We start from the raw sequence: 18,984 nt of genomic DNA on the forward strand, positions 1-18,984 counted from the left end.
AAAAAAAAAAAAGAATTTTGAATCTTTTATTGAGGTTAAAACATTCTTTAATGTGTATTATTTGTGCAGAAGTGCTTACAAATCACAGCATGAAAATTTTATGCTTATAAAAAGGAAATCTTCCCCAAAGCAACTTTTATCTATTTTTAATACTATGAAAGTTATGGGTGCCTGGCTGGCTCAGCTGGTAAAGCATGTAACTCTTGATCTTGGGGTCGTGAGTTCAAGCCCCATGTTGGATACAGAGATTACTTTAAAAAAAAAATACTACAGGGGCGCCTCAGTGGCTCAGTCGTTGGGCGTCTGCCTTCGGCTCAGGTCATGATCCCAGGGTCCTGGGATCGAGCCCCACATCGGGCTCCCTGCTCTGCGGGAAGCCTGCTTCTCTCTCTCCCACTCCCCCGCTTGTGTTCCTGCTCTCACTGTGTCTCTCTCTCTGTCAAATGAATAAATAAAATCTTTAAAAATAAATAAATAAACAATATAAGGCAACTGTGGGCCCCTGGGTGGCTCAGTCGGTTGAGCAGCTGACTCTTGATTTAAAAAAAAAAAAAAATACTACAAAAGTTAAATTTTAATCTACACTTGAATATATATTTGGTACCAAAATAAAGTATCTCCTTTAAATTTTGAAAAATTAGCTTCTCCCTCCATAGTTGAACAGGGTTCAGCATTTATTGAGAAATTAAAATGCCCTTTTATAACAAATCAAAGAATGTTTATAATGATATTCAATAATCAAAAATTTTCTCCTTAAAAAAGTCACTTCTTCCTGTCAAAAATCCAAAGTAACATTAATTCAAAAGGGGCCGAGAAACCATTTATTATGCAAGAAAACCATGTGCCTGCACACTTTGATACCCAACCACAACAGTCTCTCACCTTCTCTCCTTCAACCACATCAAACTCTACAGTTTCTCCATCTCCTACACTGCGCAGATATTTCCGTGGGTTATTCTTCTTGATGGCAGTCTGTCGAGAGAACAGAAAATTCTAAATGAAGTATACATCAATATTGGCCACAGATTTCATCTTTCAAGTTTATTGTACATATTACTTTTTAAAAGTATCATTCTCCCACTAACCCGGATTTCCAAAACAAACAAAAAACACTGTAAAACTATGTTCCACATTATTTTCTTGATTCATGTTATCTTTTGCAATTCTTCTTGATAGGTGGATTAAACAGAATGTTTAGTTAATACACAGTTTTGTTACAACCTGATCATAATATTGGATACTATTAGTTCCCTCAAACTATTAAGTACCTAAGATTCAGATTGGACCTCCATCAGTGGTGGGGGGGAAATGCCTTCATGAAATCTTATGTAAATACACAAATACACATTTCACATAGAGAGGTTTCTATGGACAAGAGAAACTGCTAACCTCAAGAGGAATTGTAAAATATATGAAGGAGTGGAAGGATGATGAAGAGTAGAAAAAAAGGAATTTAAAAGTGCCAGAAGGATACTTTTTTTTTATTATGTTATGTTAATCACCACACATTACATCATTAGTTTTTGATGTAGTGTTCCATGATTCATTGTTTGCATATAACACCCAGTGCTCCATTCAGTACATGCCCTCTTTAATACCCATCACCAGGCTAACCCATCCCCCCACCCCCCTCCCCTCTAGAACCCTCAGTTTGTTTCTCAGAGTCCATAGTCTCTCATGGTTCATCTCCCCCACCGATTTCCCCCCCTTCATTTCTCCCTTCCTACTATCTTTTTTTTTTTTTTAACATATAACATATTATTTGTTTCAGAGGTACAGGTCTGTGATTCAACAGTCTTACACAATTCACAGCGCTCACCATAGCACATACCCTCCCCAATGTCTATCACCCAGCCACCCCAAGAAGGATATTTTCTGATGGAATACACAAAATTATCTCAGGAATGAAACATTACTGATAATCATAATCTGGCCTCTTCCCCACCTCCCCCCGTTTTATGCATAAGGAAACATGAGGCTGGTTAGTGATTTAGCTGAAGACCTAAAGATACAGCCTGGTGGGAAAAGTACAGGGAGTGGGTAGGACAAATTCATACCCCTGCACTGTATCTATGATATTTATTTAATATTTTCCCCATCACACCATTCATATCTCACTCTTCCCTACACATTCCCTGATGATGCACTAAAAGGCTGAGAAGATATTATGCTGCATGAGACGTGCACCTAAATATCTGCCTATGAGAAAGCTTCCCTTTCTCAGTCAGTGGAAGGGAGACAATAATTTCTGCAATGAATTTCCATTTCTTTAGTTGGTATCTCTAAATAGTTAAAGGGGCTCCGAGTTTCTGTGGAACTAGGTCAACCTTATTTTATAAAGCGATTAAGCATGTGTAATCCAGCCCTTCCCTTACTCTGAGTGGGAGGGAGGAGGGAAAAAAATGAGCCAATAGCGCAGAGACCGCACCCACAGAGGAAGAAAGGCAGCTCAGGACAGGATATATGCTCCCGCAGTTAGAACATTCAGCCATTCCAAAAGCAGCCCCTCCCTGCCGGCTCGTTCCCTTTTTCCTGTTGAACTGGGCAGGCCTCAACACATTGAGGTGACTCACCACACAACCTCATAGGGACTGGAATCAGGTCATATACTTGCAGGCTAGTGATGCTGGCGACCAGTACAGAAACTTGTGAGGTCCTTTTACTGTAGCTGTCACCAAACAGACTTCTTTACCCAAAAGGTCTCTTAACTTCTAGGTATTATAAGCAACACTTTCTTTCAGTCTGTTACGACTTTAAAAGTCATTGTATCTCAACAACGACAAAAAAATCTATTCAGAGTATCTAGGTACAACTGATATATATCCAGTCAAGCAGAAATGTAAACAAGAGAAACCACAACTACAGAGCTTAATCCTAGACATCACCAGCTCCAGTCACCACACCCACCTCAAATTCACAATCCTAACCAGAAGGAGACAAAAACGCAGAAAACCAGAGGCTTGACAGAGCCCTGCAGGTACACGTACTGGTGTTAGGACCTGGCTCCGTACTTCCCTGCTGTGCACTAGGAGCTCCCTACATATTTGAGACAACTCACTGAAAATTAAATACACAAAAATAACAAGGGGAAGCATTTCTTCTTTTAACCAATATTGTAAAACAAGTAAGTCCAGGATACACAATGAAATAAATAGCATCCCAGGCCAGGAAAGTGAAGACAGAGATCCCAGGAGCAGACAAGCCTGTGTTTCCCATACTTTACCCATTTTCTACATTTCCTTCAAATCCAAGGGAACGTGGACCTTTTGACCTGGACATGTGCTAACCATGCCTCATTTTAACAGGAGTGAGGACTATCCTGGGAACTGGGGAGTTTTCTCATGTCTTGGATACACAGACTCTAACCATCTGCTTCACTGTGCTTTATTTACCTCAAGTCAGAGTTACTCTGGTAGAAGGGCTTTAACCAAGACCCACCCAGGCAAAAGCCAGATCAGTTCCAGCCAAACACTAAGGAGGAACCACAAAGTCAGGAAAATAATATTGATGCTAACATGGAAACAAAATTTTGTTAAGGTCTCAAAGGTTTTAAAAATTAGAACCTGGTCTAACTGCTTATTACTCCATTTGAATATTACTGCAAACATAAAAACTCAAAACAGTTAATATGATGGGACAGAAGAGTTTATCTGCCAATCTTAAAATGTGGACGTGAACGCCCTTGCAAAAATAAAAATCACAGTAAGAGTTCAGAGTAGAATAATAGCTTATAGGACTTCATTTTCGAAAAGAGACAACAGCAGATTACAGACACCCCCCTCCTCACATAAGAAATGTAACATTTATTATCCCTCTTACCTGATGTACAAATACATCTTCTTTGGTGTCATTTCTGTTGGGAGACAAAAAAGTTCATAAATAAAAGTACTAGGTATATGGAAAAACTTAAAAGAACAGATGCTTTTATGAGTTTAGATCCCAAGACTTCAAAAATACAACATAAATTTTTGTTTATCCTCTCAACTTAATTCAGATGCGTGGAATCAGTCCTTGTGAAAAACTTCCAAACCTGCAAGATACCTGTCTTACCCTTCCATATTACCGGAGTGCTTAGATCCAAGTGTACAGATTCTACAGAAATATCCCTTCCCTCTCATCTCCTCCTAAATCATGTGGAATGTAATCAGAGCCTGAGATTTCCCTCCCAGTAAAAGCAAAGTAAGACAGTTAAAAGGACAGGGCACAGCTGTGAACTAGGCTCTCCTTACACTGAAACCTAAAACAGCACCATCACCCCCCCATTCCTTCCTGCCCTAACTCACCCCCCACCCCACCAAATCAGATAAGGAAGAAATTAAGGAATTTTTAAGGGGGCGGGGGGCAAAGAAAATGACAATATCATGTAAAAACTTCATCATACTCCCAACAGCCTACAGTTGTGTTCTTGTTTTTATATGGCTAGAAGTTACTATTGTTTATTTTTATTTTTTTAAGATTTTATTTATTTGTCAAAGAGAGAGAGCACAAGCAGGGGGAGCAGAAGAGGGAGAAGCAGGCTCCCCACTGAGCAAGGAGCCGGATGTGGGACTCGATCCCAGGACCCTGGGGGTCATGACCTGAGCCGAAGGCAGCCGCTTAACGACTGAGCCACCCAGGTGTCCCGAAGTTACCATTGTTTAAAGAAAACACTACACTTTCTACACAGGACTTGGGACAGACCTGGGTTACAGATCCAGCTCAATTACTCACTAGTTGTGTGACCTTAGGAAAGTTGCTTAACCAGTCTAAGATTCCATTTCTCCATCTGTGAAATTATGGATATGGTCCCAATTATCCTAAGGCCCTTCCCATTTCTCATTTATCTCCCTCTCCTTTTCTCTTTTAATGACTGAATTTTATAAAATACGTTATTTATCAGTATTCTGGAAATGTATTTTAATTAATATTTAACACCAGTAGCTTAGAAATGAGAATGTTGACAGTGCTTACAAATCTTAAAACTTAATCCAGACATCAATTAAAAACAAAACAAACAAACAAACAAAAAACTTACATAAGCCATTTAAAAAGTATGGTAAAGGATTTATAAACTTCTGGTGCCATAAAGTAAGCATGCATTTAAAACATATACGGAGATACACACACATACCGATTTATAAATCCATATCCATTTCTGACGTTGAACCATTTGACAGTGCCAAGGACTTTGGTGGCTAAAATAGATTAAGCAGATAAATTAGTATCTGACCTACAAAGAGATAAAGCTCATATCAATAAGGTCTTGATAGCATTATATAAAGCCTAAACATACCTGAGGAAACCATTAAAGGCTTAATTCTAAAATATATTCGGAAAAGAAAATGGAGCAAGGGAAGATATCATAGGAAAATACTTTTCAGAAGACGAAACCTCTCTTCCTTGTTAAACTTTTCAGTAAAGTCATAAGAAAAGGAGTGGTCATAAGTCTATACAATTATGCAATAATTAAAATTGGGAAACACTGTTTAAGGAAAAAAACAAACAAAAAATACTCTTTAAGATCAAAGTTTTAATGCTGAAAAATTTTCTAAGTACAAAAGAAGGGTCACAATGAAAGAGAAGGTAGATAGATGAACAAAGTACCAATGACCCTAACACATCACTTTCACACTCTGACATATAAGGCAAACTTTAGTAAGTGAAATAGTAGCTCCTACAAAGCTACTGTTTTGTAGCTAATCTACAAAGACATAAAGTAACTTGTCTAGTTGCCAGATGGGGGCCTATCAGAGGAGTCAAAGAGTAATAATAGAACTGATGCTGTCTCAATCCCAGTTTGTACTCACCACCCCTAGGCATGATGTAACAGGCCTTTCCAAACCGTAGTGATGAATTTGGGCTTCTGTTTCATTGTTTATCCTACTCTCTGCAGTTGGTGAGAGTCAAACTCAGCATTTTTTACAAAATCCCCCTCTTTAACCTGATTGTCTCAACTTTCCATCATGAGTAGGACAATTTCTGTACAACACCAGACTTCAACAGAATTCAAGAGAAGGAATCTACATAATATGGTCATATTACTTGCACTTCAGAGATTCATATGTCAGCCATTAAGCATGATTTGAGAAGACTCCTTTGAATCAATTGTGAATGCTAAATTCAGAACTTCTAGGAAACGCCTACATCTAAATTCAGGAAACACATAAAGCAATTATCAAGACTCAATGAAACAGGAAATACGACAATAAGAGTAAGGTTAAAAAAAAAAAAAGGCTTAGTAGAGAATGAAAGTAACAAATTAATCCATGCTGCCTCTCTATGAGATACAAAGTTGATAACTTCAAGGATAAACAATAAGGATTCAGTTTTTAAATTCAAGACTAAAATAGTAATTAACACTTGCTTGGCTGTGGGCAGATGCTTTCCACTGTTTTGCTATACTGATATGCCTAAGGAAGTATTTTAGCTCTCTGTAAAAAGAAAAAAAAAAAAGAACTCATTATGCCTCTAAAGTCATTCAGCCCACCACTGACTAAGCAATCTCCAGCTCTATGTCCAAGTAACAAAGATCTCTCCAATGAAGAGATTGAACCATTGGAATCTTCAGTTTTAGGCCATTCTAATTAGAGCAACAGGTCAAAGAAGAAAAAAAAAAAACCTGTATTAGATCTAAATGTACACAGAAGAGGCTCATTTTTGATAAATCATATGCTTTTTAGTCAAACATTATTTCAAATGATAGGCTTTTTGTGCCTCCTTTCATTTGACCCAAAATTAATGACCTGGGAAAATATAAAGATAGGAACTCTGATTCATTTCCATATAGTTAACGTCTAGCACTGTCAAAGGAATAATCTTGATTAGAAAGGCAACACTAATAGGGAAAAAGATGAAATTTTTAAGTCTAACTTCAATCCAGGCTGAAGGCCATTTTTACTCCCCAAAGTAGTTTTTTAAAATGTCCTAATTCCACAAATATCTCCAACAATGTTATAGGATCGAACTTTCATGCACACCTCTTGCTTTAAAACCATAAACTCACTTCACATACACAAAGGAGGAAGGGGATGGGGTAGTTCAGAGGAAGACCATATGGCTTCTAGGATGTTTATTAGGAAAGTTTTCTTTCACTAAGGTAAACTATCTGTGGCCTATGGTTATCCACTGAAGTTAAAGACTGTTTGCAGGAACCAGAATGGGAGAATCCAAAACCAGAATTCCACTTCAGTCAGCACTGTGCCTTGCACATTTTAGGCACCCATGTGTTTGCCTGGCAAAGGAAAGAAGATGGCAGAACACACTGGACAGGGACAAACAGTGTCGAAATGTCATGTAGAAGGCTGTCCTTCATTTTAAGAGTTGGAGTCACAGTGGAAAGATGAAAGACCTCCAGTATCATCACCTGGGATGTGGTAGAGGCTTAATAGCAGTTGGTGAAAGTTAATTTATCTGTTCCTTTCATCTTTAAAGATATCTGCTTCAGTTTTTTTTTTAATTTAAGATTCTATTTTTTTTTTAAGATTTTTATTTATTTATTTATTTGACAGAGAGAGACACAGTGAGAGAGGGAACACAAGCAGGGGGGGGTGGGAGAGAGAAAAGCAGGCTTCCCGCTGAGCAGGGAGCCAGATGAGGGCTTGATCCCAGGGTCCTGGGATCATGACCTGAGCCAAAGGCAGACGCTTATCGACTGGGCCACCCAGGTACCCCTCTGCTTCAGTTTAAAATCCAGCAGTTTAGTTTAGATCCAGAAGGGTACAAGGATCAAGTGAAAACCTGAAAACTTTCCTGTATACAAAAATGAGTATTAAGAATATACCTTAACACTGCTTTGGTTAAGCCAAGGTTGTCTCTCTCAGACATTTTGCATGGAAATGTTCCAAGAAACACTTGTTGGAAACAATATCCCAATACAACAGTGACTAGACTGAAGTAACTTTTAGTCCAGCAAAATGAGGGCAATTTTGTTTCTTAACCTACACAGGTTACATTTAGCATGTTGTCCCCCAGTAACTGAGTAAAAGCTCTGGAAGAACAAGAAAACAGGCCTTTGGGGGGGGGGGGAAGACATGGAATTGTATTACTTTCTTCACCTTATTCCTTCAATTTTCTTCCTAGGAAATTGAGTAGGCAAGGTTCAGAGAGATCAAACAGGCCCCACCCCAAATATTGGAAATTGCTCTGAAGCATCCTACACCATCTCCTAACTTTCCTGTTTAAAAAGAGTGAATGACATATGCACACACCCTTCAGAGTTTATTCACCACCCACCTGCTTTGTAAACCCGCTTAAAGCCTCACACAGGGCATTCGTTCAGCCTCGAGAACGCTGAAACAGGCGACAAAACCAACAATGACAACAGAAACCCTTTCTACTGCTCTGCCCCACCAACCTGAACGTCTCATCTTCCCATCTGTTTTCGTAAGTTACAAGTCCCAAGATAAGGATGTTTTGAACAAACGTCATACCCACCCTATGGACGAAGTTTTTTCAGCTGCTGCACCAAGTGCATTCCCACAGTCCGGGAAGAAGAAAACGCGTAAGCGATTGGTAAACACTGAATGGTTCTTTTCAGCAGTGGGCAGAGGGAGGGAGGAGGACGTGGGACCGAGACCCAAGTTTCCCGGAGAGGATTGCAACACCTCTTAGCCGGCATGTGGCCGACAGAAGCATGGCGTCTTTCCCGTGCCCATGTGGGAAGGGCGTCCGGGACAGACACCTGAGCCTTCTCAGCAAGAAGCCTTTCCACCTTGCCCTCCGTGGGCCCCTAGCCCCCACCTTTCCCGGAGGGAAATCCTCACCTCACCCAGATCCCAAGCGAGGACTCCACAGTCCCCGTCCCACGTGTCTGTCCCTCCCCTACATCCACATCCATCCCTACCCTGGGTCCCCCCTCCCAGACCGTCGCTCCTTTCCTCTTTGGACCGAAGTATTCGCCACTACGGGAATGTGTGACAGTGCTCGCGCCTAGGTGACAAAAGTTAAGACCCCAGCTTGCTGGCCCGGGACCGGGAGAGGCGCGCACGGGACAGCCAGGTGCGCAGGGCGCCGCGCGCTCACGCGGGAGCCTCTGCAGGGCCGACCGGCTGCGGCCACCAGCGCTGGGGATCCTACTGTCACTCCGCCGCCCCGGTGGGAAATGCAGCCGCAGCTGCCCGCACGTGCTCTGCCGCCCGCGGCCGCCGGCCCCACTCGGAGCAGCCCCCACCCTCCGCGGCCTGACTCACCGAGAACTTTTTTCTCCGCGTCTTCACTGCCGGCGTGGGCTGAAGAGGCGGGGGCCGCGGTGCCGGTGGCTGCGGGGGCCGCGTCCCCACCGGGGTTTCCCGCGACGAGGGCGGCGGGCGCCGGGGCCGCGGCCTGGGACGCGCCGCTGCCCACCGGGCTCTTGGGCGCGGGGTCCTGGGGGACCGCGGCGGCCGCCTCCGCCGGAGCCTGCGGGAGGGTGATGGTGGTGGTGGTGGTGGTGGCCTCGCCCGCCTCGCTCATGCCGCCTCCTCTGCTCTCAGTCGGGCACCTCGGTGGCGGTTGGTCGGCGGTTAGCGCGGCTGGTGGTCGCGGCGGCCGGGGCTCGCTCTCGGGGAGGCCGGTGCGGATCTCGCGGCGCAGGCGGCGGCGGCGGCCGAGGTGGGGGTCTCGCGGCGGAGGCGGCTCGAGCTCTCGGGCTGCGCGCTCGCTCTTGGGCTCCTCGCTCGATCTTACTGCCCCAAAAATGGCCCCGCACAAGTTTTTCTAGGCGGCGCACCGGCCCGGGAGGGAAGGGCGGGCGAGGGAAGAGGGTGGGGAGACTTGGCTTCCGAGCTGGGCACGACTCTCATTAGCATTTAAAGGCGCCCGATGCCCTTTCCAAGCCACCAATCCGCCCGGGACTGGAGCGCAGGGGCCGAGTTGGAGAGTCCGGGGAAGCCCGGGGAAGCTTTGCATTGCAGTCTGGAGTTTGCTGAGGAGCACGCGCTGCTGGCCCTTTGTTGGAGCGGGGTAGCGGGGCCCCTTCCTCGCGACATCTTGACACCTTGAAACTGACCTTTGGGCGAAGTAAAACAGGGGATCCAAATTACGCGGGGCTTCTCTCCCAAGCACTGTTTTTAAGCCCTTTATATTTATTCATTCAACGTTTATGAAGTACCAGAAACTATTTCTGACAAAACAATTAAGAATGAAACAAAATCTTAACTCTACTTGACTGCTTATTCCTAAGCGATAACTTACGGATAATTTTATCTATAACCCACAGGTAAGGAAATTGAAGTGCAAACGTCAGAGAATAAATTCACATCCTACCTTCTGCTCCAATTGTATCTCACTGCTGGTGAAAGCTTAAGCAACTGAGCCCGCTTAGCTTCAGGGATGGGAGGTACAGAGAAACAGATCACCCAACAAACATATTCCCAGTTTGAAGTGTCCACATGGCCTTTAGAGAAGGCACTGGATTATGCTAGACACATGGCCAGAGGGACTATGTATGACCTGCACCCAGCGCCTATTTGGAATTTAGGGGTATGTGGTGTTCTTTACCTATAGGGTCCAGACAGACCTAGGTATAAATTCTAGTTTCGCTCTTTATTGAGAGAGTTCAATGGTGTGCAGTGTCACAGAGGGTGTTTCCTCCTTTTAAAGTTTCTCAAAGGCACCGTGGAAAGGAGATGAGATTATCATATGTTAACTCCAGCTTTTGTCCAACAAAAGCTCATTTTCTTCATTTCCTAGTCTCCTGAATCATTTACCTATTGTTTTCCCCTGGAATTGTCTGTTTTGTGGCTACATCAAGAGGGGTGCTATCAAGTGTAATTCACCATTGTATCCTCACTGGCTAACACAGTACCTAGCATAGAGCTAGAACACAGTAAATGTTTACTAAATGAAAACAAATGAACAAAAAGACCAAAATTTTCCAAACTTATCAACACACTCATTATCAAGTGTTAACTCTCCAGCTTTATTACTTTCTTACTCCATTGATGAAAAAATACAAATTAAAGAAAATAAATTCTTAGAAAAAAATAGCAAAATACGGAATTTTTTTTTTTACTTTCCCATGTACTTCTTTGTTTTAAAAATTACAAACACCTAAATGTTAAATTCATATTTTAGTTTGACTTCAATATGGAGCATGTGGTAATGTTAATGTGGGTATTTTTAAAAATCCTGGTCAAATACTTAGAATGATTAAAGTATTTCTTAATTTTAAAGATGCTAGTCTTTACATGATAAGCATGATTGATTCTGGCAAGGACTGGCCATTGACTTTCGTATCCAACAAAATTATTACCAGTGCTGTTTACCATGTAGAATTGGATTGCAAAAAAAGAGAGGGCTTGAACTCTTCAAACCCTGTTCTAATAGTCAAGCCCTTTTTAAAAATATATGCAGTTACACCCCGCTTTTCAAAAATTCATGTTAAGCCATTCCACTTTCACAAAAGACCTCCATTAGTACCTGTTTTCAACTAACAGAAAGAAATCCAAAGAGGATTTCACTTCTATGAAAAAAAGACGAAAAGTGAAGATAGTGTTCAGCATTTGCTTTGTGGCAAGTCATCATAGAGAAGAGTGCACCCTGAGCAGCGAGCATGGCCCTGCCAGGCTCCTTCCCCAGGAGCCACACTCAAGCATCTCAGTCTCAAGCTGCCATAGCCTTGAACTGTTTCTGTGAGCATCTGCATTTTATCTTGATTTATTTTGTGCATCTGTTAGCAAGATGTGTCCTAAGGTATCATAAGAGCCCAAGAGAGGTTATTTTTTGGGTCTGGGAATGCTCAAAACTTTTTCCGTATAAATAAACGGTAATTGTGTTTTTATGACATTTCGGGTTCATGGAAACACTCTACATAACAATAGCGGGGGAAACCTGTATACATATTTACCCTTGGAAAATAATTCCTAATTAACAGGTGGGGTCTCCAACCTCTGGAATATCCTAAAATACTTACAGATGCATCCTGGAATTTCCTAGAATTTTGTGCTGGAATGGCTCCCAAAACTACTCCTCATTTTCATCCAAGAAAAAGCAGTGAGCAGCTTGTAATTCTTGGTATTGAGCTAAATAAATCTAGAGAGAATTATTTAGAACAAACAAGATCTATGTTGTTTTATTTTTTTTTTAAGATTTTTATTTATTTTAGAGAGAGTGTGCGTGCAAAAGCAGGAGGGGCAGAGGGAGAGAGAGAGAGAGAATCTCAAGCAGACTCTGCACTGAGCACGGAGCCCAAACTAGGGCTCTATCTCATGACCCTGAGATCATGACCAGAACCGAAATCAAGAGTTAGACGTTTAAGCGACTGAGCCACCCAGACGCCCCAAGATCTATGTTGTTTTATTTATCATAACTAGAGAGTAACTTGGATACAGATGCCCATAAAGTCTTCCCTTCCTTCACTCATTAATTCACACACTCACTTAGCATGTATTTACTAAGCACACACTATGTACCAGACAAAGTGCTACACTATGAATTCCCAATGTGGACCAAAATGAAGTTTGCACTAACGTTTTGGGGTTTTTTTTTTCATGTGATGTTAAATAATTTTTTTCACTATCATTTCCTTTGTAAGAAAATGTCATTTCTAAAAAAAAAGAAAAGAAAATGTCACTTCTTAAATTTGAGATTAAGTGGAACAAACAAAAAACGAATTGTAATCTAATTGTTGGCAGCAAACATTTTTAAGCAATGACTGACTCGATCATGAAAATAAAAGCCACTCTGTTCCTAGTATGAAGGGACTTAGAGCTTCCACAACTTCCGGAAAGGCTGGGGGGTTGGGGGGGGTGAGAGAGAAAATCCAAGAAGCTCCATTGAAGATAACAAATCCAGCCAGTGGTTCTTGAGAACCCTCCCAAAGCCACTAGAGTTACAGGATCTCTAGGAGACTCAACCATTCTGGGCTACAGCCGGGTTTGGGAAGACTTAAAGCTTATGCAATTTAGACGCCTCTCTTTAAGAAAAAAAATAATGAATACAAAATTACTAATGCCGCTCTCGCAGTCTTGAAAGGGCCCATGCAAGAAAGAAGCCCCTTAAGTCTAAACTCCCTTAGCTTACATGTGTCCACATGTGTCCACCCCATACCAGCTATCTTAATCAGCAACATAGATGCTAGAGTTCCTCAAGAAGTTTATCTGTAAGCAGCTTTGAACCTCCATCTGTCCATGCATCTTCCTGTAACTAACTGGAAAACAATGACATCTTCTCTTCTGCCTTCTAAATCTTGAACTAAATCTTGAACCAGTCTCATTGACAGATTCCAACCTGGAACCTACAGAGAAGGAAATTCTGGGAAATATAGTGCTGCCTTTGAGGAGGCTAAGGATGATGCTGAGTTGCCAGAGACTTTCCAGCATATCACCCTAGGGAGGAAAATAACAATTGACTAAAGGAGATTAAGGAGAGTTTAAGCCATTCAAGGAACTAGAGCTTCAAAGTATGTAAGCATTGGTATGTGAGTGTGTGAATTAATATCCAAAAAATCAGCATATCTGAGACTGAAAAACAGTGCTCTTCTAAACCTGATTGATGCTAAAACAACGGACGGGGGCAAAAAATGGTCTGTTTGGAATAAAAAAGTAGAGGAATAAGCAAAAGATTTGTCATGGTCTCCAGCAATGTTCTTCTCCTTCAGGGGAGGAGATAGCCTGACTATAAGTCTCTGTTTGGCATTCACTAATAATGCATTCAACACATTTATTGGCCATTCACATTAGGTGCTAAGGATATCATGCAAATCAAGACCAGAATGTTCCCTGTATTAAAGGAGCTATTGGTCCAGACCAACACTGCATAACTGAAATATAACTTGAGCCCCAAATAGGAGACATATATGTAATTTTAAAATTTCTGCCAGCCACAATAAACAAGTAAAAAGAAACAGATTAAACTGATTTTAATACATTTTCCTTAACCTGATATGTCCAAAATATGTATTATCATTTCAACATTTAACCAATATAAAGTTATTATCTATTTTACATTATTTTTTTTCTTTTGATACTGTTTTTAAACTCTGGTGTGTATTTTAAACTTACAGCACCTCTCATTGGACTTGCCACATTTAAAGTGCTCAGTGTGGTTAGTGGCTACCAGATCGAGTTGTACAAATCTTCTAGACAAGGAGAAGTTTAATTTTTTTAAGCTTTTTTTTTTTTTTTTTTTAGTAATCTCTACACCCAACGTGGGGCTCAAACTCACAACCCTGAGCTCAAGAGTCACATGCTCTTTCAACTAAGCCAGCGAGGTGCTCCTAGACAAGAAGTTTAACCTGAATAATTCTCCACAAGCCCATTGTGAAAAATTCCTGGCCTTGAAATCTAAACCACACATCTGTCTGTGGTAACCCATTAAGATAAGGTTACCTGTCCGGCTCACTTGAGCTTCCCTATGACATATAATACCCAAAGAACTTACATGAGTCATAATTCCGTGATTCTGAATAGTTGTATGACAGTGTCACTGATAAATTCTACAGCATGTAAATGAAGTTAATTTACAAGATCCATTCCTTGCCAACACTGCTTGTGCAGACATACAACTCTTTAAACATATATCGTCATACCAAGGTGAGGATATAGTCTAGGCTGTCTTCCTTTTCATTAAGAGAACTAAGGGTAGGGTAGGGGATTGACTGTGACTTAACCCTCTCCTATGCGAGACTGGATTTAGGATTTGGAAAACACTGCACCTCTAGATCTGAGACTGCTGAGAGAGGAGAAGCAATTACTGAGAAATTTAAAAAGCAGGTTTAAAAAAAACCTGATTGTTTCTTTTTTTTATTTTATAGAAAAGTTACAGCTTCTCAAAGACTTTGTTGTGTTTGTTTTGCTTCTATTTTTTTTCTAAACTATTCTTTCATTGTTAAGTTTTTTTTTAATGTTGCTCTAAAGATTAGCAAATTGGTATACTTTTGGTTGAAGAACTTAAAAGGTTGTCTGATAGGTAAATAAGAACTGGAAAGACGTAGTAGAAATTATCCATTTCAACCCCACTCATTTTACAAGTGACAATCAGAGATTAATCAGCTTTCTCAAACTAACTCATCTAATTAGTGGAAAAGCTAAAATCAAAACCTGAATCTCCTTAAACTCAATCAAGTGCTCTTTCTTCTATACAATTCTGGTTGAAAAAATCCCCATTGCTCTGACATTGAGTCTAGTGGTGTTTCAACTCTCCTCTTTGATTAAGCATATAAGAATTGGAATCTGGTTGGGGCGCCTGGGTGGCTCAGTCGTTAAGCATCTGCCTTCGGCTCAGGTCATGATCCCAGGATCTTGGGATGGAGCCCCGCATCAGGCTCCCTGCTAGGTGGGAAGCCTGCTTCTCCCTCTCCCACTTCCCCTGCTTGTGTTTCCTCTCTCACTGTGTCTCTCTCTGTCAAATAAATAAATAAAATCTTAAAAAAAAAAAAAAAAGAATTGGAATCTGGTAAAATGTAAGAAACATGCATAGAAATCTGTAAACACTCTGAACTCACCTCAGAAATAGAATCAACTGATGGGGCACCTGGCTGGCTCAGTCAGTAAAGCATACAATTCTGGATCTCCCCATTGTAAGTACATGCCCCATGATGGGTGTGGAGCTTACCTTAAAAAGGAAAAAAAAAAAAAAGAATCAACTGTGCAAGGCCCTCTGGCCCCTAGACAATGTTCATCTTCCCAATGAGGACCCCTGGAGAGGAAACCAAACATCTGTGTGCAATTTTAGTTTATAGCATTTGGAACTAACTCTCTAAAACAATGCATAAAATATATTCTCTTCTTCCTGAAAAAGCTTTCTTCTGTCTCTTTCTACACAGATTACTTTTCCTTTTTTTTTCCTGTTCCAATACACTTTCTCTATTCCTTTTCATCTTCTTCAGTACTTCCCTTTATATCTTTACTTTTTCAAAAATTAAATCTAATTGGATATCTAATCCAAACTCTTGTCTGGGAGATCTAATGCCTTACGGGGTTTTCTTTTTTCTTTCTTTCTTTCTTTTTTTCTTTCTTTCTTGGATCTGATAATTCTGGGAAATAAATCCTCAACCAGCAAGAGAAAAAAGGGAAAGCATCCGATAGATCTCTTCGTCAATGTTTGCACTTCAAAATTCTTTCTCCTCTCCTCTTTAATATGAACTCTTCCTCTTGGTCAGACTTGATTAGTGTCTCTAACTGCTTCCTGTAGTGATCTATTTTGGTTTTGGAGACACCTGTTTAATTTGATTGTGATACTCCCCCAACATGGGAACTTCGGAGTAGAAACTGAAAATGAGAAAATTTGTAAGGGTAAGGAAAAAACTAGCTCCTAATAAAACCGCAAGAGACAAAGATTAATATTAATTAAGTACCATCAGACATTTGACTTCCATAAGTGAACAATGTTGAAGAAAAAAATTACTATGAAGTAGCAATATTTGCTAGTGTAATATGAGTGTGTACTTATTTTGATACTATGAATTAAACATAGACAAAGAGAGTAATATTGACCTCTTTCAAGTGTTTAGATCTCCAGGAATCTTACTGCACTCTGAACAAACTATTTTTAGTCCTCTTTTTTTTTTTTTCAAGTAATCTCTACACCCAATGTAGAGCTCAAACTCTCAACCCCAAGATCAAGAGTTACATGCTCTACCTAAACTGAGCCAGCCAGGTGCCCCATCTAGTCCTCTTTTTATTCTGCCTTTACCTGAGTTCTTTGCACCTGTCACTATTGGTCTAAATATAGGATGTTGGGGAATTTGAATTTGAACTATAACAAGGAGTCGAGTGATGGAGTGAAGTGTGCATCACCCTCCAGAGCAGACTTCTGCTCCTGTCAAATCCTGGTAATAGAATATCAATTATGCACATCCCACTGGGCCTTTCGCAATAAGTCAAGACGCTATCCCACCACCAACTTCCTGCCCACAAAGACTGTCTTTAGAACCTTCCCAAATAGAGATAACTGACAGTCATTTTGTCACGATTGAGTTTGAACAAAAATAAGTATTATGATAGGATACCTGTGTCCTAACTAGATTGTATTTTACTACAATTTACAGTTACATATAAGCTTGTTGCAAGTTTCCAGAAACACATCCACCTAATGTTGTTTTGTTTTGAGACATGAAATATATTTTCAAAAATTGTTTTAGTAAAATAATCTTTCCTTTCATTGTATTCCTGGTTAGGCAACTTACAGTGATTTTCAACATCTTGACTCTCAAGCCAGTTTTTTCTTCTCTTTGACTTATTATGCCATTTAACTTGAAAAGGAGTAATTCCTAAAAGAGTAGTTTCATTGGTAAAGATGGAGCAATTTTAGTCTTTGGTCTCAGCGGCAGAAACGAGAGGACGAAGGGGACTTCATCACTTGGAAAGCATCACAATAAGATGCCCTCGTTGTGTCGCCACTGTGGCTCTAAGGCCTGTCATCTTCAAAAGTCAACTGTGGCAAACGCGGCTATCCTGCCAAGAGGAAGAGAAAGGATAACTGGAGTGCCAAAGCTAAAATACCACTGGACCAGTGGAAGGAGGCACCTAAAAATCATATACTGCAGTCGTTAAGCGTCTGCCTTCAGCTCAGGTCATGATCCCAGGGTCCTGGGATCCAGCCCCCATTGGGCTCCCTGCTCAGTGGTGAGTCTGGTTCTCCCTCTCCCTCTGTGATCTCTCTCGCTCTCTCTCAAATAAATAAATAAAATCTTTAAAATAAATAAATAAAAATCAATTTTAAAAAGGTTGCAGCAATTTTAGAAGTTTTTAAAAAATTGTTTTGAAGATTTCATTTATTTGTTTTGTGAGAGAGAGAGCACACACGCAAGAGCGGGGGGGGAGGGGGCAGAGGGAGAGAAAGAGGGAATATCTTAAGCAGACTCCCCACTGAGCGGGAGCCCCAGGCAAGGCTCGATTTCACACCCTGAGATCCTGACCTGAGCCAAAATCGAGTCAGTTGCTTAACTGACTGAGCCACCCAGGCATCCTGCAATTTTAGAGTTTTTGAAGATGAAGTTTTGGGGCACCTGGGTGGCTCAGTTGGTTAAGCGTCTGCCTTTGGCTCAGGTCATGGTCCCAGGGTTCTGGGATCGAGCCCCGCGTCTGGCTCCCTGCTCCATGGGAAGCCTGCTTCTCCCTCTCCCACTGCCCCTGCTTGTGTTCCCTCTCTCGCTGTGTTTCTCTCTGTCAAATAAATAAATAAATAATCTTTAATTAAAAAATTAAAATAATAAAGATGAAGTTTTAAAGCAGAAGTTTTTGAATTTAAAGTTATACCACACTAGGAGTCCTCACAGTGAGAGTTTACATAGAAAACGAAAAAAACTCAGACTTATGAAATATCAACAGGAAAAACTTAAATTCAGGCAGGCTAATTTTTAAAACCAAGATTGCAAGAATTAAGTGGAGTGATTTCGTTTGTTTTCTGAGCAGGTTGCTTTGTTTTGGTGGTGGTTGGGGGTGATGGTCTGTGTGTGTATGCGTGTGTGTGCGTGTATTCTAATTACTATTATTCTGCTATTGTGAAAAAAAAATGCCACTAAGCTAAAAACATGTCTTCGAGATGATTGTCAATGTGAAGAAGTATGTTATCGTAAAGACATATATTATGCTGTTTAGCTATGGCTACTCCTATTCTGTATCTTAATTTTAGGAGCTTCTATTCAGATTCAAGGTTCATAATCTAGAACTATAATGAAATTAAATGTTGTCCTAAAGCTAAAGTATGGAACCTGACTTCTAAAGGAACCCACTATCAGGGCACAAAATAGAAAAATGGCATTTTATTTGATTTTTACTAATGTATAAAAATGCGAGCCAGCTATTTTGTTATCTCTAACAAGAGTCAACCAAAAGAACACAAGTGAAATTGTACCAAGAAGGAACTCAGTTTAATAGCATCTAACCCTGAGATGGTGAGAAATTCATCACATGACAAAATGACTTTGAGGTTTCCTTTGGGAGGGTTCCAAAGACAATCTTTGTGGCAGGAGGTTGCTTGGTGGTTGGATAGAGTCTTGACTTACTGTGAAAGGCCCATAGGGTTGTGGGTTTTTTGTGTGTGTGTTTTTTAACAACTGATAATCAATTTATTAAAAAGGTTGAT

The 18,984-nt window shown here is 40.8% G+C and overlaps 1 protein-coding gene across 2 annotated transcripts in view; it reads right to left on the reverse strand.

The window, feature by feature from the left end:
• The window catches only part of YBX3 (Y-box binding protein 3), a 26,154-nt gene extending 16,470 nt beyond the window's left edge, over positions 1-9,684 (reverse strand). Inside the window, exons 1-4 of one of the 2 annotated variants that reach the window (XM_032391740.1) lie at positions 9,168-9,684; positions 5,111-5,174; positions 3,820-3,853; positions 883-972 (exon numbers count right to left, since the gene is read on the reverse strand). In XM_032391740.1, the coding sequence (XP_032247631.1) occupies positions 883-972; positions 3,820-3,853; positions 5,111-5,174; positions 9,168-9,429 (450 nt within the window). In that variant the 5' untranslated portion in view covers positions 9,430-9,684. The remainder of the gene's footprint in view (positions 1-882; positions 973-3,819; positions 3,854-5,110; positions 5,175-9,167) is intronic. The other variant, XM_032391739.1, reaches the window with a different exon arrangement.
• Between the last annotated feature and the right edge of the window lie 9,300 nt (positions 9,685-18,984).

This window comes from Phoca vitulina, unplaced genomic scaffold, assembly GCF_004348235.1.
Source record: "Phoca vitulina isolate PV1807 unplaced genomic scaffold, GSC_HSeal_1.0 scaffold64, whole genome shotgun sequence".
Lineage (NCBI taxonomy): Eukaryota > Metazoa > Chordata > Mammalia > Carnivora > Phocidae > Phoca > Phoca vitulina.